This window comes from Setaria viridis, chromosome 5 (genome assembly GCF_005286985.2).
Source record: "Setaria viridis chromosome 5, Setaria_viridis_v4.0, whole genome shotgun sequence".
In the NCBI taxonomy this organism is placed as follows: Eukaryota; Viridiplantae; Streptophyta; class Magnoliopsida; order Poales; family Poaceae; genus Setaria; species Setaria viridis.
In genome coordinates, this window is record NC_048267.2 from 2,760,649 (window position 1) to 2,779,755 (window position 19,107).

The following is a 19,107-nucleotide window of genomic DNA, read 5'->3' on the forward strand; positions in this document are numbered from 1 at the left end:
GAAATCCCTAATAAATAGGCAAAAATTCGGCAGCACCTCCCCTATTTCGCTATAAATGGATGAGGCCTGAGCTGGAGGAAATGGCTCAAGCAGGAGGAAGAAGATGCCTAATTTATAGGAGGAAAGTTAGTACCGGTTGGGGGCTTCAACCAGTACTAAAGGTTGCCAATTAGTACCAAGTGAAGCCTCCACTCGGTACTAACGGCCCTCAGGCACATTAGTATCGGTTGGGGGTTTCAACCAATACTAATGGGTGACCTTAGTACCGGGTTAAACCTCCACCTGGTACTAAGGAGGGTCAAGGGGCTCCTGGGGAACTAGCCGTTAGACCTGGTACTAATGCTCATATTGTACCGGGTCAAAATCTAACCGGTACCAAACCTCGGGATGAATGCTGAGTTTTCCAGTAGTGTTAGGATTCTTAATATGTGTGCTTGCAGCCTTGTTATAGGACACAACCACACAGGAGAGCCAGGTCTCGCGAGTCGTAGCTGTCGCATGCATTAGCTAGCCAGTAGGGGATTGATGACGACGACGACGACCGAAATGGCCAGCGGCGAGGACGGTTCTGTGGCTGCGGCACCGCCTTTGCAGGTCATTGCGGCGAGGGTGAAGCACTACCGTGAGGGGTGCCCCGGGTGCCGGCTGGACGAGGCGAACGAGAGCAAGACCGGCATCCCCTACCGCAACTTCTTCTTCATGTAGGTCGTCTGCCTCATTGTCGGTCAGTCGATCTCTTGCTACTACCCTTTCTCTCAACCGTACCGTTCCTGGCTTTACGTTTTCCTCTTCTGGTTCTTCACTGGTGGAAAACTCACCTTTCAATTAGTAAGGGACATAGATCCCGAAAAACCAATCAGGACTAACTATTCGGGACAAAAGGGGGCGCTCTTTAGTTCCGGGTCATTCACCCGGGACTAAAGATCCTCTTTAGTCTTGGTTGGTAAAACCAATTGGGGCTAAAAGGTTTCAAAAAACTAAAAAAAAGAGGTTGGCTGCTGCTTGCCCGCCCGCGCCGCTCGTGCGCCCCCCCTCCGCCTGGAAGAAAGGGCCTGCACGAGATAAGAGAGGGGAGAGGAGGAGGGAAGATAAGGGAGGGGAGATGATGAGATAAAGTGGAGAGAGAGGGGGAGACTAAAGGCCCTGGGGAGGCGTTTAGTCCCGGTTGGTAAAAGCCTCTGTTGGTAATTCTAATTGGGACCAAAGGGGGAGGCTTTAGTTCCGTTGGTATTTTCAACCGGGATAAAAAGCCCCCTCATCCCACTAGCTATTACAACCGGGATAAAAGGGGGGTTTTAGTTCTTGTTAGTCTTTCCAACCAGGACTAAAGCTCCCTCATCGGTGATTTATTTTTGACCTGCGACTAAAGACTCTTTAGTCCCGGATCTAAAGACAACCGAGATAAAAAAAATATTAGATAGAAGGTGAGTTCTCTGCCGATGCTTGGATCGTTTTGAGGCCGTGGCACCGGCGCAGCTGCTGCAGGCCCAGCGTCTCCTCCTTTTGGAGCCCCATGTTTTTCATGTTAAAAGGTACTATTTTATTTTGGGACCTCTTATACCGTCCAAATTAAGTACATGTCCGTTTTCTTATCAGCTTTTTTTTTTTCCTTTTCTGTTCAACGACTAATCCTCCATGTTTTCCTTTTCCAGCTCTGCCGATCCAGTCATTGTTCCCATATCTGTACTTCATGGTACTTGCCATATCTGTACTTCATGGTACTTGCAATGTTCAGTATTTTAAAATACAATGGCTACCAAATTATTAATGTGTTGCAATCCAACAGATCAGGGACTGAAAGTCGCAAAAGAAGAGCAAGACATTGGGTTCTATGCTGGTTTTGTTGGTGAGCGGTGTCTTCTGTGTCATAGTTGAGATTTCAAGGCTTAATTTTTTATACATGTATAATATTTTCATAAAGTTGAATATGCATTTTCACCGAATAATTGGGTAAACCTGCTATTATCTTCTTTAAGTATGGTTTTTGTCAGTGCACTTTATTGTATTACTGATTATACTTCATTTATCCTTCAGGAGCAACTTATTTCCTTGGAAGAACCATCAGTGCTGTGCCATGGGGCATGTTTGCTGACAAGTACGGAAGGAAACCATGCATTGTGATCAGCATCCTCTCAGCGTAGGGAACATTCAGGCTCATTGCAAGAGCATACTTCGGGGTGTTTGATACGAGGTGCTAAATTTTAGCAGGGTCACATCGGATGTTCGGATGCTAATTAGGAGGACTAAACATAAGTTAATTACAAAACTAATTGCACAGATGGAGTCTAATTCGCGAGACGAATCTATTAAGGCTAATTAATTCATCATTAGCAAATGGTCACTATAGTACCACATTGTCAAATCATGGACTGATTAGGCTTAATAGATTCATCTTGCGAATTAGACTCCATCTGTGCAATTAGTTTTGTAATTAGACTATATTTAATACTCCTAATTAGTATTCAAACATTCGATGTGACAGGTGCTAAAGTTTAGCGGGGGTATCCAAACACCCCCTTCGCAGTTCGAGCTTAAGTAAAACTTATTTTCAGGGTTGTGTTTAACACACTCTTTGGCCTTAGCACAACTTACTGGATGGCAATTGTAACTAGGGGGTTATTGGCGTACTGGGACCAATTAAGGTAACTCACTGTGTAGATGGCTTGTCCAATGAGCAAGTGATATTAGGTCTTACATTCTCATGGTTGCTTGCATCTGTATTTTCTAGGCATATGCTTCAGAAGTCTGCAGGAAAGACCACCAAGCTCTAGGAATATCTCTTGTAAGAGCAATCCCTTTCGTATTTTGTCTTCAACTTCTTCCTTGAACAAATTCAGTTTGTAATGCTTATTGTGTCCTAGATTATATCATCACGAGCGATCGCTCTTGTTGTTGGACCTGCTATTGGAGGCTTTCTTGCACAGGTGAGGATTATTACAATAGAAGTTAAATTTGAAAGTACCAAAGTGTGCCTGCATCATGCATCTCTTCAGATCTCATCCTTAATGCATATGCATCTGGTCTTCAGAATCTCATCTCTAATGCATATGCATCTCTTCTTCGTAATATCATCCCTATGCATATGCATCTCTTCTTCGTAATATCATCCCTAATGCATATACAAAAGAGGATAGCTGTTCTGTTACACCCCAAAAAAAAAAAAATCGAGCTGAAGCTGAACGTTTTCATCCAACAAGATTGTAAGATACATGAAAACACTGCCGAAGATACATGCAAACGCACTTGTTTCACGCAGAAACATAAACTAGTTGCCGCAGCAACCTATCTGGAACTGATCCACTTGATCCTTCCAAAGTGCCTATAGTCGCCTTCGTTTAGCTTACAAGTCTACCGCTATAGCAGCTCCTACACTCCAACCTGGACAGTCCTCAAAGGCTACCTGCTAGTCAGTCAAACACTCTCTTCTTGATTGTGGAGAGAACCACCAGACCACTCTCTTTGGTGCTGCTAGAACTCACAAGGAAGTCTAGCCCTTCTCCTCTCTATTTATAGCACTACTACACTACGTGCCAAGGCTAAGGTTTGACTTGACTAGACTTAGTTCCTAAGGCAAAGATTTGATCCCTAAAGCAAAGACTAGACTTGGACCCTTAGTAATTAAATTTAGCTAGTCAACACTAATTACTGCTAACAATTTCCCCCCTAATCTTGACTACACTCTTCTGTGCGGAGCACCGCACCTTCTTGCCACGTGCAGCGGCCTTCTCTTCCTCCTCGTGCACGTCGCTCGCAGCGCCACTGTGCCAACATCTCCACTTCTAGCAGCCTCACAGCACTGCAGTCTCCTTGTGGTACCTCAGCACCATCTACTTCTTGAGGTCTCACAACACCACTGTCCTCTTGTGTCACCGTAGCGACATCTTCTCCTTGTGGCACCGCAGCACCACCTTCTTCTCACGTCACCGCAGCAACGTCTTCTTCTTGTGGCACCGCAGCACCACCACCTTCTCACGTCACCGCAGTGATGTCTTCTGCTGCATCCTTACAGCAGAGCCTGCTCATCATCAGCCATGCTAAAACCTTCAGCAAGAAGCACCTTCTCCTCTTGCTTCTTGCCTTTTCCTTTGGCAGGACACTCATATGAATGATGCCCATACTCTTCACAGTGGTAGCATTAATTGATCCCTGCTTCTATCCTTACGGACTTCGCCTCCACGTCCACGACCACGGCCGCTTGTCATGAGGATCTGCTCCTCAGAGCGTGCTCCTCGTGCATCTCGCGCCTTGACGCATTCCTCGTGCGCCTTCAGGGAGCCAATGACCTCCTCCAAGGTCATCTTCTTCAAGTCTTCAAATTGCTCGATCGCCGATGCAATATGGACGAACTTGTCAGAGACTGCTCGCAGCAGCCTTTTGTCAGAGACTTGTTTCTCCTCAATCTTCTCTCCAAGTCCTCGGACTTGGCCAACGAGAAGCATAACCTTTGCTGCAAAGTCGTCAACCAACTCCGCATTCCCCATGCAAAGGTTCTCAAGCTCCCAACACAGCGTCTGGACCTTCGCCTCCTTGGTGCGCTCTGCCCCCATATATATGCATGGAGCACAGTGCCGTCCACATCTCAAATGCGGACTCCTTCTCAGCAACTTGCATAAGCATCTCATCCCCAAGCCCCATGGAGATGATCGCCATGGCCATGTTGTCCTTCTCTTCATCATTGATGCGCTGCTCATCATTGGGATCAGCCACATCCCACACGCCTTGAGCACGCATCAACAGCTTCATCCTTACGGCCCAAGCGCCGTAGTTTGTCTTGTTCAGCACCGGAAACTGGAGGGACACCATCCCTTCCCTCCCTGGTACCTTGGTCATGCCCTCGCTGCCCGCAGCAGCCTTGCTCGACCCATCTCCTAGCATGATCTCGGCATCTCACCAACCTAGACTCTGATGCCACTTGTTGGCCCAAACACTACCGAAGATATACGCAAACACGCTTGTTTCATGCGGAAACATATACTAGTTGCCAGAGCAACCTATCTGGAACTGATCTGCTTGATCAGCTCCTTCCAAAGTGCCTATAGTTGCCTTCGGTTAGCCTACAAGCCTCCGGCTACAGCAACTCCTACACTCCAACCTGGCCAGTCCTCAAAGGCTACCTGCCAGCCAGTCAAACACCCTCTTCTTGATTGTGGAGAGAACCACCAGACCACTCTCTTTGGTGCTGCTAGGACTTAACTCATAAGGGAGTTTAGCCCTTCTCCTCTCTATTTATAGCACTACTACACAACCATAGTGGCTTACATGCCAAGTCTAAGGCTTAACTTGACTAGACTTGGTTTCGAAGGTAAAGATTAGACTTGGACCCTTAGTAATTTACATTTAGCTACTCAGCACTACTAGTCAAGATGGAACAAAGTTGGTGTAAATATATTTTTAGGTTAATTTCACTCTAAATACATAGAACTATAGGCATCTAAGAGTGTAAAATGAAAATATTCATAAATACACGACTAACATTATCTATCCTCTATCCTTCATTAGCCTACGAAAAAGTACCCAAATCTTTTCTCTGAAGTGTCCATATTTGGGAGGTAATTTCTTTATCATACTTGTACCATAATGTAATTTTCTGTGGTTTTCAGCGTAGATGAACCTTTGAAATTTGCATCTATTTTCAGGTTTCCATACTTCCTCCCTTGCTTCGTCATATCGGTACTAGCAGCAGGATCTTGTATTGCATGCATTTGGCTTCCGGTACACAACCTCATCTCCCTTTTGATTTTTCCCTTGAAAATCCAACTAGCTACATCCTTTCAAGAAAATAAATGAAATCTATTTGGACTCGTATGTCTCCATTCAGTGCTTTTTTGTACTTGCACGAAGTACTTTCTAAAGATCTTGAGAGAGTTCATCAGAACTTTATCCCGTTTTCTCAGGAAACACTGCACTTTCACAATGACGACAAAGTAGAAGCAATTGATGAACTGGAGGCACAATCTGGTGACTCCAACTTAGAAGCTGGAAAGGCTACATAATCTAGAGGTGAATCTACAAAGAATCTGCTAAAGAACTGGCAATTGATGTCAGCACTAATCCTCTACTGTATCTTTTATTTCCATGACACAGCTTATCTTGAGGTAATCTATATCCTCTGTTTCAACTTCTGCAATAAAAAACTTGTGCAATAAAAAACAATACAAGACTAAGAAGAGGACATTTTCACTCTGGCCCTTGAAATATCTTCTAATAAGCTGCACGTGGGGATGCTAATATGTTGTGTAAAAAACTATCTTCAGATATTTTCACTTTGGGCAGTTAGCAGCAGGAAATTTCGGGGCCTGAGTTTGACATCCCAGGATGTTGGAACTGTGCTGGCCGTCTCAGGTATGTTTTATTTTTCCAAGTTTTAAGCCAATGGTTACTGAATATGAGAAGCACAGTCAAATTACCACGTAAATAACATTCATCTTTACCATTTCCTATTAGCATTCCTATTGAATTATTTATCTGATGATAATTTCATTTGTTTGTTTAGGTTTTGGTGTTCTGGTATATCAACTTGCAATTTATCCTTTCCTTGCCAAGTATTTTGGTCAAATCAAGCCATTTCGTCCTGTGGCGGTATGTGACAAATGCTTCTTCGTGGAGTTTGCTCCTGTACACCTCTTGTAATAGAATTTAGAATCTTTAAAAATAGTTCATAATATGTGGAAATAAATAGTAGAAATCAACTGATTAAAATGAATCAAATAAAAATTGTTATATATATATTTGAATATTATGTCGGGAGAATAATGATTGATTCATTTTGTGGAAACTGTAGAGGTTCTCCCCGTGTAAGTTTTTCTAAAAAAGGTGCATTGAGGAAAATCCCCAGTACTGATGTTTGGTTTAATAGGACTTATCATTTCTAGTACCAAATTCAAATTTATGTTTGATTTGTAGGTCTTATCCACACTTCTACTTGCAACATATCCCTTCATGGCCAACCTAGATGGGCTGGAGCTCACTTTTGAAGAACATGTTTGCTGTAAGTCCAGCTTCTACGAATATATTTGCCAGATCATGTAGATCCTTTTATTTTTTTTCCTTATATATTTGTTTTGATTTTTCTGGCCTTTTGTTTTTTGTACGGACCATCTTATTCTTGTCGGCTCTTTTGGTTTTTGTATGGAACATGTTTCTATTGTCTCTTTTATCGCCATTGGTAACTAGAGTAGCAAAGTTTGAATATCATCTGTGCTGATGTAAATGTTTAGTTTACTGAAATCTCGGATAATGTATTATCTTCTTTTAGAAATATAAGTTGAATCAATTCAAAAGGGAATTTGGTTGCAAACAAATTCTGATGTATTATTTGAACAAAACAGACTACCATTACTATCGCTTGCAACATTCTGCAAAACACTGCAGTGGTACGCATCAGTTCTTTCTAATAACCCCATATGTGTCAACACATTTTCGAAGAAAACATATGGATCTACCCTCTTACTCATATGTCTTGTGCACGCATAACAATGAGGAAACCTTGTTCCATCTCCTCCTCGAATGCCCTTTTGCCCAAGAATGTTGGACGAAGCCTGTTTGCCAATTTGTCAGATGAACCTTACACCATCCTCAATAGCTTCAAAACTCAGCTTCAAGTTCAGTTTTTTTATGAAAATCATAATTCTCATGAGTTGGTGTATTTGGATGGCAAGAAATGACCGGATATTCAGAGGAATCATTCCATCAGTTCAGGGTGCCATGTTGCGTTTCAAGATTGTTTTTACTCAGGTTATCCTTCGAGTAAAAGAGGATTGGAAATAATCAATGTCGGAATGGCTAGAGCGTACATTGTAATCTTTCTAATTTTCTTCTTTTCCTTCTTTATTTCTTGAAATGTACCTTTCAGACTGTTACTTTTCTTTTTCCTCTTTTATTTAATATATATCCAGCAGAGGATCATCCCCTCCTGTTTCATCAAAAAAACACATTTGCTCTATCATTTTGCTAGACTCTGACTTCTCTGATGAAACATGCGCAGACACAAGAACAGAGAGGTGTTGCAAATGGCATCTCTGTGACTCTGATGTCAATGTTCAAAGCTGTAGCTCCAGCAGCTGCTGGGAGTCTGTAAGTATTGTTGTCTTTTGTTGCAAGGAATCAAATGTGCTTCCCCATAACAACAATATTACGAATTAACTGTGCCTTTTTACAGGGTTTCATGGGCTCAGAAGCACTTAAGTGGCCTGTTCTTACCAGGTAAACAACACATACATGGTTCCTCCAATCTTTTTTTTTGATTGAAACGGAAAACAGGCAGGAGCTCTGCCTATTATATATTGATTAAGAAGAAAGCCCAGATGGCCAAAGAAGTTTACAAAAAGTTACATGTTTGGGCAAAAGTCACTCAGGCCCTTTGCTTGCCATTTGCCTTACCTTAGAATGACAGGAAGCTAAACGTAATAACTAAGTGCATATGTTTGTTTCATTTACACAAAATGCAGGTGATCAGATCCTGTTCCTGATGCTAAACATGGTGTCCGTAATTGGTCTAGTTCTGATGTTCAAGCCATTTTTCTCCCTGCCAAATGCGATAAGGCGTCCGTAACTCTGTGTATATGATGATATGAAGTTTGTTAGTTGAGTTACATCAGGCGCACCATCAGATTACAGTCGTGGGTTTTGAACTGCAAGAGTTCATGTATTGTAATGGTCCATACTTTCTGTCTTGTGTTTAGTTATAAGTAATCAGATACAAAGGGTTCTCTGAATTTTTGCGTAGACACCGAAGGACCAGGTGTTTTGTTGATATCATAAAAATGGAAATGTGATATTACTAGCCATTTTTCTGTTCGCCTAGATCCTGACTAATCTCAGTTATACAAATGTGATATTGCAAATTAAATTACTGTACTCTTATTGAAGGGGAACGATTAGTAAAGCATATATACCTTTATAATAAGGTGCAAGTGCACAAAATATTGAGATCTGAACAGTGTTTGGGAATTGTTCAACACTTCAACTCCTGAAATACCACCTTTTTGTGTTGTGAATAGGTAAATCAAAAGGAAAAATAGCACAGCAGTAAAACTGAACCTTAGTTGAAATCAATAGGTACAAAGGGTACAAGTATTTTAGTAGACCAGACATTGTCAAAATTTGGAGAACAATAATTATGATTATCACTTAATAATATAACACAATCTGCATTTGGGCAAATAAATATGCGACAATTTACAAAACCAAAAAAACGCACAACAGTGTAGGCCTCTAGGCTCATGATTTTTTTTTGAATAAGAGCTTCATGATTCTATTGCCATATTTCCACATCACCAAAAAGGTGGTAACCAAAGAACAAGATGGATACAACAATTGATTCATCCAAGCAAAGCTGTTGAAAATTCAAATGGACTTCATTCAAACAGTAACTCAGTAAGTACCTCTTGATCCTCATTCAGGGATGCCAAAATGTACACTGACTAGTTTAGAAATAGAAGACAATGTCAAACTAAAGCTATGGATTAAAGAGCTAAGCATTGAGCTATACAGCCGCATTGTCAGGTAGTACATTTGTAACCGCAGAACACACGCAGAAGCTAATGATTTCTTCAGTTCTTTGTAAGCCGTCACTCTTGCAAAGCCTTCTGCTTCTTGTGACCCGAAGCCTTCTCAAGTGGGGGACCTGACCTCTTGGGATGTCGGGTAAGCTCGAAACTGACCATGAACAGGGGAAGTACTCGAGTCCCACCCGCGCTCTCCCATATGACATGCCACGCAGGGTCCGGCAAGGCATCAGCTCCTGTGTGGAACAGGCTGCTGCTGGGCTGCGACTGGTCTGACCCTGCTGCAATGATCTCCCGCCAGCCCAGTGCCAATGCGCAATACAGGACATGGGTAGTTTGCCGATCGTTCATCCCTCCAGAAGAAAGCCGAGCACTGCGAATAGAAAGAGAATCAAACAATCGAAAGAAGCACGTAACAGTGATCATGTGATTTGCACATCAGGAACACCCACCTATCAAGATTCAAGAACAGACCTAGCTAGGTAAATAGAGTATATGCAGAGCAGATTCGTGCATTTGATCACCAATCAACAAACATAACCGGGGTAATGACACGGTAGAGCAACATAACTAACAGAATTGTCACGCATTTGATCACTGATCGACCACAGAACAAGATGTCACTACTGCGTTCGATCTATGAAACTGAACAAGAAGGGCAGAAGCTAGGGAAACAAGAACTCACCTATGGATCAGCCGCTCCTGCGACGAGACGTGCAAGCCTCGGCCGTGCGCCCGGCCAGCACCGAGCAACGGCCAGTTCATACTCAGGTCGCCGCCGTCGGCCGCTGCCTCGACATCCGCCGCCGCCGCGCCATACCACCCGAAAAGCCATTTCTGCTGAAAATTCATCCTCTCGAGGAATCCAAGGGTGCACGCCTCGCGATGATGGCAGCGGCGCACCGCCGTGATGGCGAGGCTGCCGCGGCTGGACCCGTCGAACACCCGCCTCACAGCATGCTCGTCCACGTCTCCAAAGAGCGTGGGGGAGAAGAGAAATCCATAGGCGTCTACCCAATAGAACGCGCATATTTTCTTTGGAACCCCCTTGTCATCGAGGAAGATAAGGACCTTACGGAGGAAGTCGAGGATCATCCTCTTGCCGCCGCGGCCGGGACCGTCCACATACTTGGCGTCGGCGATAGCCCTACCAGAGGCGAATGCCTCTCTCATGATACGAGGGGGAGGGACTGTCTTGGTGTGGAGAAAGATCCCCTCGAAAATCCCTCCAATCTTGATAGGCGGTCCGCTCCGCTGGAATTCGAACCACTGGCGTGGTAGGGAGCGGGCGAACGTCTCCACTATGGGGATGCTGGGGGGCAGGCGGTATAGCTCCCGGACGAGCGAGGAGGCGGAGGCCTCGTCCATGTCGCCGAAGCAGTAGCGGGAGAGGCTTCTTGGGCGACCCGGGGATTCTTGATCGAGGGAGAGGAGCAGCGGTGCTTCTTGTTTCTTGTGCGGAGGAGAGAAGAGGAGAGGAGACAGCCGGGAGGGGAGAGGAGGCGCGGGCGCGAGGAGGTATTTGACTTGTCAAATTGCTCGGGTCGGTCCGGCTCAGCCGGGTTGGGTGGTCGGGTTCGCGAACCGGGGGAACCTGCGGGGCTCTTTTCTATTGCTTCGAACCGGACGCGGAGGGTGGAAGACTGAAGAGGGGATAGGAGGGAGGAGGGTGAGGACTAGGCGGCAAGCGAGCAGAGGCGGTTGGCATCAAATTCTCCACCCAATTCATCAGATTGGGAGCCATTTTGTCTGAAATCAGCGGGAGCAGAGAGGTACGCTCTAGGACGAGGCGTCAGATCTATAATTCCTAACTGATTTAAAGGGTATGGCGTGTGATTATCTGCGTAGTTTGTTTCCGTCTTGCTCGCGTTGCATCAGTTTACCGTTCGCCTGGTGAATGCCATTTCCAGCTGGGGCTGGGGGAATTTATCCAGTTGGGTCGGGTACTTGGGTGGTGCGTGTTCCATGTTTCCAGTGGGGAAGATTCGGCCTTGGTGTGTGTATGTTATTATGTTGAGCTGCCAAAGAAGGCTTCTGTTGCCTTCTTTGTCATTTCTTTCCTCAAGCAAAATTGGTCATTCCAGGTGGTGGGATATTGTTTAAGTTTGTTATTGCACTACTGCTTCAGATTAGTTTGAGGCTGAATGACAGAGATAATGGTGGCAAGTGCATGGTTCTTTCTATGCAAGTTATTCTTCTGGTTATCTGGAGGTACTCTGACAGAGATAATGGCGGCAAGGAAGTGCATGAGTTGTCTGAGACTAATGCATGGATCCAATAAATTGTTAGTCGACGTTTACTGCAACCCATTTTTAGCAAGACTTCGCACCAAGATATCGGTTTTTGTGATCTGGAGCAGCAACCCTGCATTCCTTTCAATTCACTAATTACATACTATTGCAGTTCACAATTTGATTATAACCACATACTTTCCCATATCATACTTACTTGCTTTTAGTTATTCATATTACAGACTGCCCCGTCTTGAATTCTAATGTAAGGCTCGTGCACAAAATGTCTTAGTGATGCTCTCTCTAGTCACACAGGCTCTTTCCTTTTTACCAGAAGAGATTGGGAGCATAGCATCTAAGAGGATCATCTAAGCAGTGAGCATCTCAGGGTCACCTGTGCTTTTATTATTTGTAGAATTGCTATACTAATGCAGTTCCTCATTTTGTATCGAATTGCTTGAGAGAATGAGTTGTACCTTATATGCATGCTTATTTGTTTGGGGTCTTGTTTAATCAGATTAAAGATTTGTTTTTTTTCCCAGCAGCCAACTTGATACATGTGGTGCTCTGGTAATTTCAATTTTCAAGTGTAGTCAAATTTTACTTTCTACACCCTAGATGATGAGAGTTTTATCCAAACATGGCAAGATGAGAAATAATTTAGGATAGTTTCACACATCAAGTGGATTGAAAAAAAAAATCTTGGTCGGCTTTTAAGCAGAGTGACCCCAATCAATACTTTTGAAATGAACATAGATAACAAACTACACATGCAGATGTGTGTATATTTCCTTAGTTCCTGATGTTGTCGGTTAGAATGAAAGAAGTGCTTGATTCAAATTGATATGCTGAATCTTATTTGTATGTCATGTGATTACCTGCGTAGTTTATTTCCATTTTGCTTGAATCGCATCACTTTTATGCTCACCTTGTGGAATGGCATTTCCACCTGTGGAATTGCTCCAGTTGGGTGATGCGTGTTCCATGTTTCCAATGGGGAAGTTTCAGCTTAATTTGTTGCAATGCAACAGATCAGGGACTTCAATGTCACGAAAGAAGAGCAAGACATTGGGTTCTATGCTGGTTTTGTTGGTGAGCAGTGTCTTCTGTCATGGTTGTGATTTCAAGGCTTATATCTATATATGTTTAATATTCTTGTAAAGCTGAATATGCATTTTCACCGAATAATTGAGTAAACCTGCCGTTATCTTCATTGGACTATGGCTTGTCGTCAGTTCTCTTTATTGTATTACTGACTATTCCATTTATCTTTCAGGGGAAACTTATTTCCTTGGAAGAACCATCAGTGCTGTGCCATGGGGTATGTTTCTGACAAGTATGAAAGGAAGCCCTGTATTATGACCAGCATCCTCTCAGTGTAAGGAGCATTCAGGACCATTGTGAAAGCATACTTCACACTCAATTAAACAGGACTGAATTAAAACTTATTTTTCTTCAGGGTTGTGTTTAACGCACTCTTTGGCCTTAGCTCTACTTACTGGATGGCAATTATAACTAGGGGGTTACTTGGGTTGCTCTATGGCATACTGGGACCAATCAAGGTAACTCAGTGTGTGGATGGCTGGCCCAATGAGCGAGTGATATTTGGGTCTTACATTCTCATGGTTGCTTGCAGATGCATTTTCTAGGCCTTTGCTTCAGAAGTCTGCAGGAAAGAGCACCAAGCTCTAGGAATATCTCTTGTAAGAGCAATTCCTTTTGTATTTTGTTTTCAACTTCTTCCTTGAGCAAATTCTTCAGTTTGTAATGTTTATTTTACTTGTAGCTAACTTACCTCTAACATAATGTCCTAGGTTATATCATCACGAGCAATCGCACTTGTTATTGGACCTGCTATTGGAGGCTTTCTTGCTCAGGTGGGGATTGTTGCACCTCAATATAGCACGAGAAGTTAAGTTTGAAAATACAAAAGTGTGCCCTGCATCATATATCTCTTAGTCAGAACTCATCCCTAATGCATACACAAAAGAACCTAAGAAAACATAATAGACAAAAGAGGATAGCTGTTCCGTTACACCAAAAAAAATCCAAGCTGAAGGCTAACATTTTCATGCAACGAGATTGTAAGAATAGAGCATATATATGGAACAAAGTTGGTATAAATATATTCTTAGGTTAATTTCACTTTAAACACATAGAAGGTTTGCATCTAATCGTGTAAGAAAGAAAATATCCATAAATATATGACTAACATAATCTATCCTCTATCCTATTAGCCTGCGGAAAAGTACCCAAATCTTTTCTCTGAATAGTCCATATTCGGGGGGTAATTGTTTTTATCATACTATTAATATTATATAATCTTCTGTGGTTTGAAGCCTAGATAAACATTTGAATTTGCATCTATTTTTCAGGTTTCCATACTTCCTCCCTTGCTTTGTCATATCAGTAGTAGCAGTAGGATCTTTGTATTGCATGCATTTGGCTTCCGGTACACCACCTCATCTTCCTTTTGATTTTTCTCTTGAAAATCCAACTAGCTACATCCTTTAAAGAAAATAAATGAAATATGTTTGGACTTATATGTCTCCATTCAGAACAACTTTTTGTACTTGAACAAAAAAAAAACAAATCTTTCGAAACTTTCTAAAGATCTTGAGATGGTTCCTTAGAATTTTAAGTTTACCCCGTTTTCTTAGAAACACTGCACTTTCACAATGACGACAAAGTAGAAGCTTTTGATGAACTGCAGGCACGAACTGTGAAGCTGGTGACTCCAACTTAGAAGCTTGAAAGGCTAAATAATCTAGATGTGAATCTGCTAAAGAACTGGCAATTGATGTCAGAAGTAATTTCTCTGGTGTATTTTCTCTCTCCATGATACAGCTTATCTTTTCTAATAAGCTGCACATGAGGATGCTAATATTGTTGTGTAAAAACTATCTTCAGATATTTTCACTTTGGGTGTTTAGCAGAAAAAAAAAATTCAGGGACTGAGTTTGACATCCCAGGATGTTGGAACTGTCTCAGGTATGTTTTGTTTTTCCAAGTTTTAAGACAATGATTACTGATTATGAGAAGCACAATTAAATTACCACATAAATGGCATGCATCTTTTCCACTCCCTGTTAGCATCTCCATTGAATTATTGAGCTGACGACGATTTGGATTTTAGGTTTTGGTGTTCTTGTATATCAACTTGCAATTTATCCTTTCCTTGCCAAGTATTTTGGACCAATGGAGCCATTTCGTCCTGCGGCGGTACATGACAAATGCACCTTTGTGTGGTTTGCTTATGTACACTCTTGGAAAAGAATTTAGAATTAATTTATAATATGTGGGAAACAAAATGGCATCGACTGAATAAAATGAATCAAATCGAAATTATTAGATATAGATTTGAATATTAGGTAGGGGAGAATATTGGATGTCGGTGTTGGGTGCATTTTTTTGTTTCTATTTTGCTCGCGTTGGAACAGTTTGCTGCTCGCCTTGTGGAATGGCATTTCCACCTGTGGAATTGCTCCAGTTGAGTGCTGCAAGTTTCCGTGTTTCCAATGAGGAATACTTGGCCTTGCTGTGTTTATATTATGTTGAGCTGCCACAGAGGGTTTATGTTGCCTTTGTCATTTCTTTCAGCAAGCAAATTTGTCATCCCAGGTGGTGAAATACTCCTCTATTTGAGGTTACCAGTTTATATATAGTTCACTATTTGGTGGTTGGGCAGGCCGCAATATGGAAGTTTTTCTTCTGATTACTTGGGGGGTCTATAGGCTGAAGATCTATCATGCATGAGTGATGAGTCTGTCAGCAAGATATAAAATCAAGCTGGTATGCTGCACTATGTCTATTTCTTAAATCTGAGACCGAGGCATGGATCTAATTAATTGTTAGTTGAGTTATACTACAATCCATTTTTAGCAAGATTTCACACCAAGATATTGGTTTTGTGATCTGGAGCAGCAATCCTGCATTCCTTTCCATTTGCTGATACATACTATTGTAGTTCACATTTTGATTATAACAGCTGCTGTCCTATCATACTTGCTTGGATGCTGCTGGTCATCTTCATTTAAAAAATTATAAGATACATGGTTTTTGTTATTCATATTACAGACTGCCCCGTCTTGCATTCTAATGTAACGCTTGTGCAAAAATTGGCTTCATGATGTTATCTCTAGTCGCACTTGCTCTCTCCTTTTTATCGTAAGAGATTGGGAGAGGATCATCTAAGCAGTGAGCAGCTGAGCACTACGCATATTTGGTTTATTTGTAGAGTGGCTATACTAATGCAGTTGTTCATTTTGTACCAAATTGCTTGAGAGATTGAGTGATATGCATGCTCATTTTTTGAGGTCTTGTTTAATCAGATCGAGTTTTTTTTTTCAAGCAGCACGTGCTGCTTTGGTAGTTGCATTTTAAGTGTAGTTTGTAAGAAACTCTTGGTGAGTTTTCAAGTAGAGTGACCCCAAAGTCTTTGAAATGGACATACAGTTAACAAAACATACATGAAGATGTGTATATTATTTCCTTAGTTCCTGAGTTGTTGGCTAGAAGGAAAGAAGTGCTCCAATTCAATTTGATATGCTGAATATTTAGCTCTGAAAATATAAAGATATTCATGTGGCAGGTTTATTATGGTAAAGGCTCCAATCTGGAGTGGAACTCAAGAAAAAACAGGGCCCAGGGGATGGGAAGTTTATTGTTGTGTATGGTGGGATACAATGCTGAGCATATGATGTGTTTGTGTCCTGTTTTTGGTGGACATGCTTCCACGAGACTTTTGATTTGACCGAACTCCAAAGTTGGTCTCTAGTATGATCTGTTGGATCAACCTGGGAGATCTTGTGGTTTGGGAGTGCATCGGTTTGCTGGACTCTATAGAATGTACAGAATAATTAAGATGGCTATTGAGCATATGGTAATAAAATCCGACTGATCTACTAGACTAATTGGTCTTCTTGCAGAAATAGGAAGCTCTTCTGAAGCAGGCAGACCAAGACATCATAGAGATAACCTGTAGATTTGCTTTGCTTGCGTGTTGGTTTGTACAGACTGGTTTCCTCTGTGATGCGTTCTTTCAAGTAAAAAAACTAGTTTATCCCAGTATGTTAACTGTCCTGTATAGCATTATAACCTCTTAGTAGCTTCCTTAATAAAGCTGGGCAATAGCCTCTTGTCTGAAAAATAAGTGTACAACCCAAATTAAACTCTTGGTGTGGGTCAGGCCGGTGTTCATCCTTATGTACTAGTTTTTATGCTAGCAGAGAACTGACTCCCTTTTTATCCCGGTTAATATTGGGCCTAGTGGGGGTGGGGAGCTTTAGTTCCGGTTGTAAATACCAATTGGGACTAAAATTCCCCCTTAGTCCCATTGTAACGGTCAGAAAAATCGCACCGCTGCCGCCCTCCTTTTGTTCCGGTTGGAAACTCCAATCGGGACTAAAGACTCACCCTTTTGTCCCGGTTGGAGTTATCAACCGGGACAAAAAGTTTAGTCCCGGTTGGTAATTCCAATCGGAACAAAAGAGTGGGTCTTTTCCAACCGGGACAAAACCACCAACCGGCGCAAAAGTGGTTGTATTTTGTCCCGGTTGGAATTTCCAACCGGGACAAAATCTCCTCCCCTATAAAATCGTCAGATAGAGATCTTTTCTTCCTCCTCCAGCTTGAGCCACTCCACTCCACCGGCCTCCTCTCCATGGCGGCGAAGCAACCCTAGGGGAGGTGCTGCCTGAATTTTTTTCCTCATTTCCGTGGGATTTCACTTATCCAAAGTCTTGTGAATGTTAGCTACTTCATCCTCCCTTCATTTATTGTTATTATACTTTAGAGGGAGAAAAATGAGTTTTTTAGAATGAGGGAGAATGGAGAGGATTTTTAGTTATCCATGTTTCTGAGCTTTTACTTGTTATATACGATAGGCTAGAAAGAAGTGCTTGATTCAAATTGATTTGCTGAATCTTTAGCTCAGAAAATATAAAGATGTTCTTGTGGCAGACTTTTGATGGTGAGACTCCATTCTGGAGTTCAACTCAAGAAAAAACAGCACTCAGGGGATGGGAAATTCGTTATTGTGTATGGTGGGATACAGTGCTGAGCATATGAGAAAGGAATGGCTGTAGATCAGTAAAACTACACGTTAATTGCAATGAGAGATGGAAGGGTCAAGTATTTAGTAAACCAAACGCTATAAAAAAATTAAAAAAATACAATTTCGCTGTGAGTCCAGCTTTATTGTCTTCATTTTGTTGTTTCATCTTAATGTAAATTTTCTATAAAAAAACCCTTCAGGCAAATGAAGAGGTTTGTGATTAGGAGGAAACTGCAATTCGATCTGATCTGATATCACGTAAAGGAGGACTGCAACAAACAGCTTAACAAGGCTTATGTAGAAGAACGAGTTTGCATCTACAACTACAAGCTTAGGTTACAGTGTTTGAACAAACAAGATAACCAACGAACATCAATATCACAGCAGCTGTCTTGCAAACAAAGAACGGAAAGAAAATACAAATCTACGTGCAAACAAAGAGAAGGATTCTTATGCCATCTAAAAGTTTGTCTTTGAGTAGCTGTGAAGAAGAGAATCACGCACGCGGCAGACTCGAAATCTTAATCTACAATCTGAGCTCGAGATCGAGCGGTGGCGCCACAACGCCGGCGTGGCCTCCTCCCCCAGCGATATCTTGGATGAAGCCGTCGTCCAAGAAGTCATCTTCGTCCTCGGCCCACGCGTCTTCGCCGTCATCCTCCATGGCCGCGGTGTCTCCTTCCTCAACGTCAGAAAAGATGCTGATGAACTCGTCAAACAGCTCCCGGTCTTCCTCGGCCCACGCCTGCACGTCCTCCATGGGCACTACGCTCTTGGTGGAGTCGAAGGGCGGGTAGTACTCAAACTCGTCGGGCCGCTCCATGAGGCGCGACCAGAAGAGGTCCAGCTCCGCGATCTCTGCTGCTTCGTCTTCTTCTTCTTGATGATGTTGCTGCTGCTGATCCTCCATCGGTGACGACTCTGCGGGCTCGATCAAGTCCTGGATCAGCTCTAGGAACTCCTCCGCGGTGTCGGAGGCCAAGGCGGCGGCGCGCATGCGCATGGCCTTGGTTTGAGTAGAGAAGCCGCCCACGAGAAGTTCTTCCGCCATGGCTTCGCTAGCTCGATCTGTTAGGGCGCACGCGGCCTTGGTTAGTTGCGATCGACCAGATCGGATGGATTGCTACGTACGCGGCCTCCTAAATTTATAGGTTATAGCTACGGTGCCCCCGTTCCCATCAGAAATTCGGAATTGGCATCCTGGACCGACTCGCTCTCGCCAACTCAACCGAGTCGGATCGGAGTAGTCCGATTCCGACGCTGTCCGCAGTGCAAGCCCTTGATTCCAAATGTCCATTCCATCTACTAATCGAAC

The 19,107-nt window shown here is 42.8% G+C and overlaps 1 protein-coding gene and 1 pseudogene across 39 annotated transcripts; both read left to right on the plus strand.

The window, feature by feature from the left end:
* Positions 1-546: 546 nt before the first annotated feature.
* Positions 547-8,551, plus strand: LOC117854518 (protein ZINC INDUCED FACILITATOR-LIKE 1-like; annotated as a pseudogene).
* A 2,558-nt stretch (positions 8,552-11,109) lies between these two features.
* On the plus strand, positions 11,110-16,650 carry LOC117856732 (uncharacterized). Of its 39 annotated transcripts, none has more exons than XM_072293558.1 (9): positions 11,117-11,278; positions 12,045-12,112; positions 12,704-12,829; positions 13,014-13,115; positions 13,197-13,299; positions 13,374-13,440; positions 13,552-13,614; positions 15,426-15,529; positions 16,329-16,650. In XM_072293558.1, exons 3-8 carry the CDS (start codon positions 12,711-12,713, stop codon positions 15,491-15,493), a joined length of 522 nt encoding a protein of 173 aa, XP_072149659.1. In that variant the 5' UTR covers positions 11,117-11,278; positions 12,045-12,112; positions 12,704-12,710; the 3' UTR covers positions 15,494-15,529; positions 16,329-16,650. The 39 variants fall into 39 exon arrangements, 19 of the variants coding, with proteins under 19 accessions (XP_072149670.1, XP_072149672.1, XP_072149665.1 ...); XM_072293565.1 differs by having other exon boundaries at positions 12,769-12,829; XM_072293559.1 differs by having other exon boundaries at positions 12,053-12,112.
* The last annotated feature ends 2,457 nt before the right edge of the window (positions 16,651-19,107 follow it).

What these genes read in the sequence shown, in the direction of transcription:
- LOC117856732 (XM_072293554.1), top strand. Translation starts at nt 12,711, where the DNA reads ATGCGTGTTCCATGTTTCCAATGGGGAAGTTTCAGCTTAATTTGTTGC. An exon ending in GTTCTATGCTGGTTTTGTTG is followed by an intron (nt 12,830 to 13,013) that starts GTGAGCAGTGTC and finishes TTTATCTTTCAG; the next exon opens with GGGAAACTTATTTCCTTGGA. An exon ending in AAGCTCTAGGAATATCTCTT is followed by an intron (nt 13,441 to 13,551) that starts GTAAGAGCAATT and finishes ATAATGTCCTAG; the next exon opens with GTTATATCATCACGAGCAAT.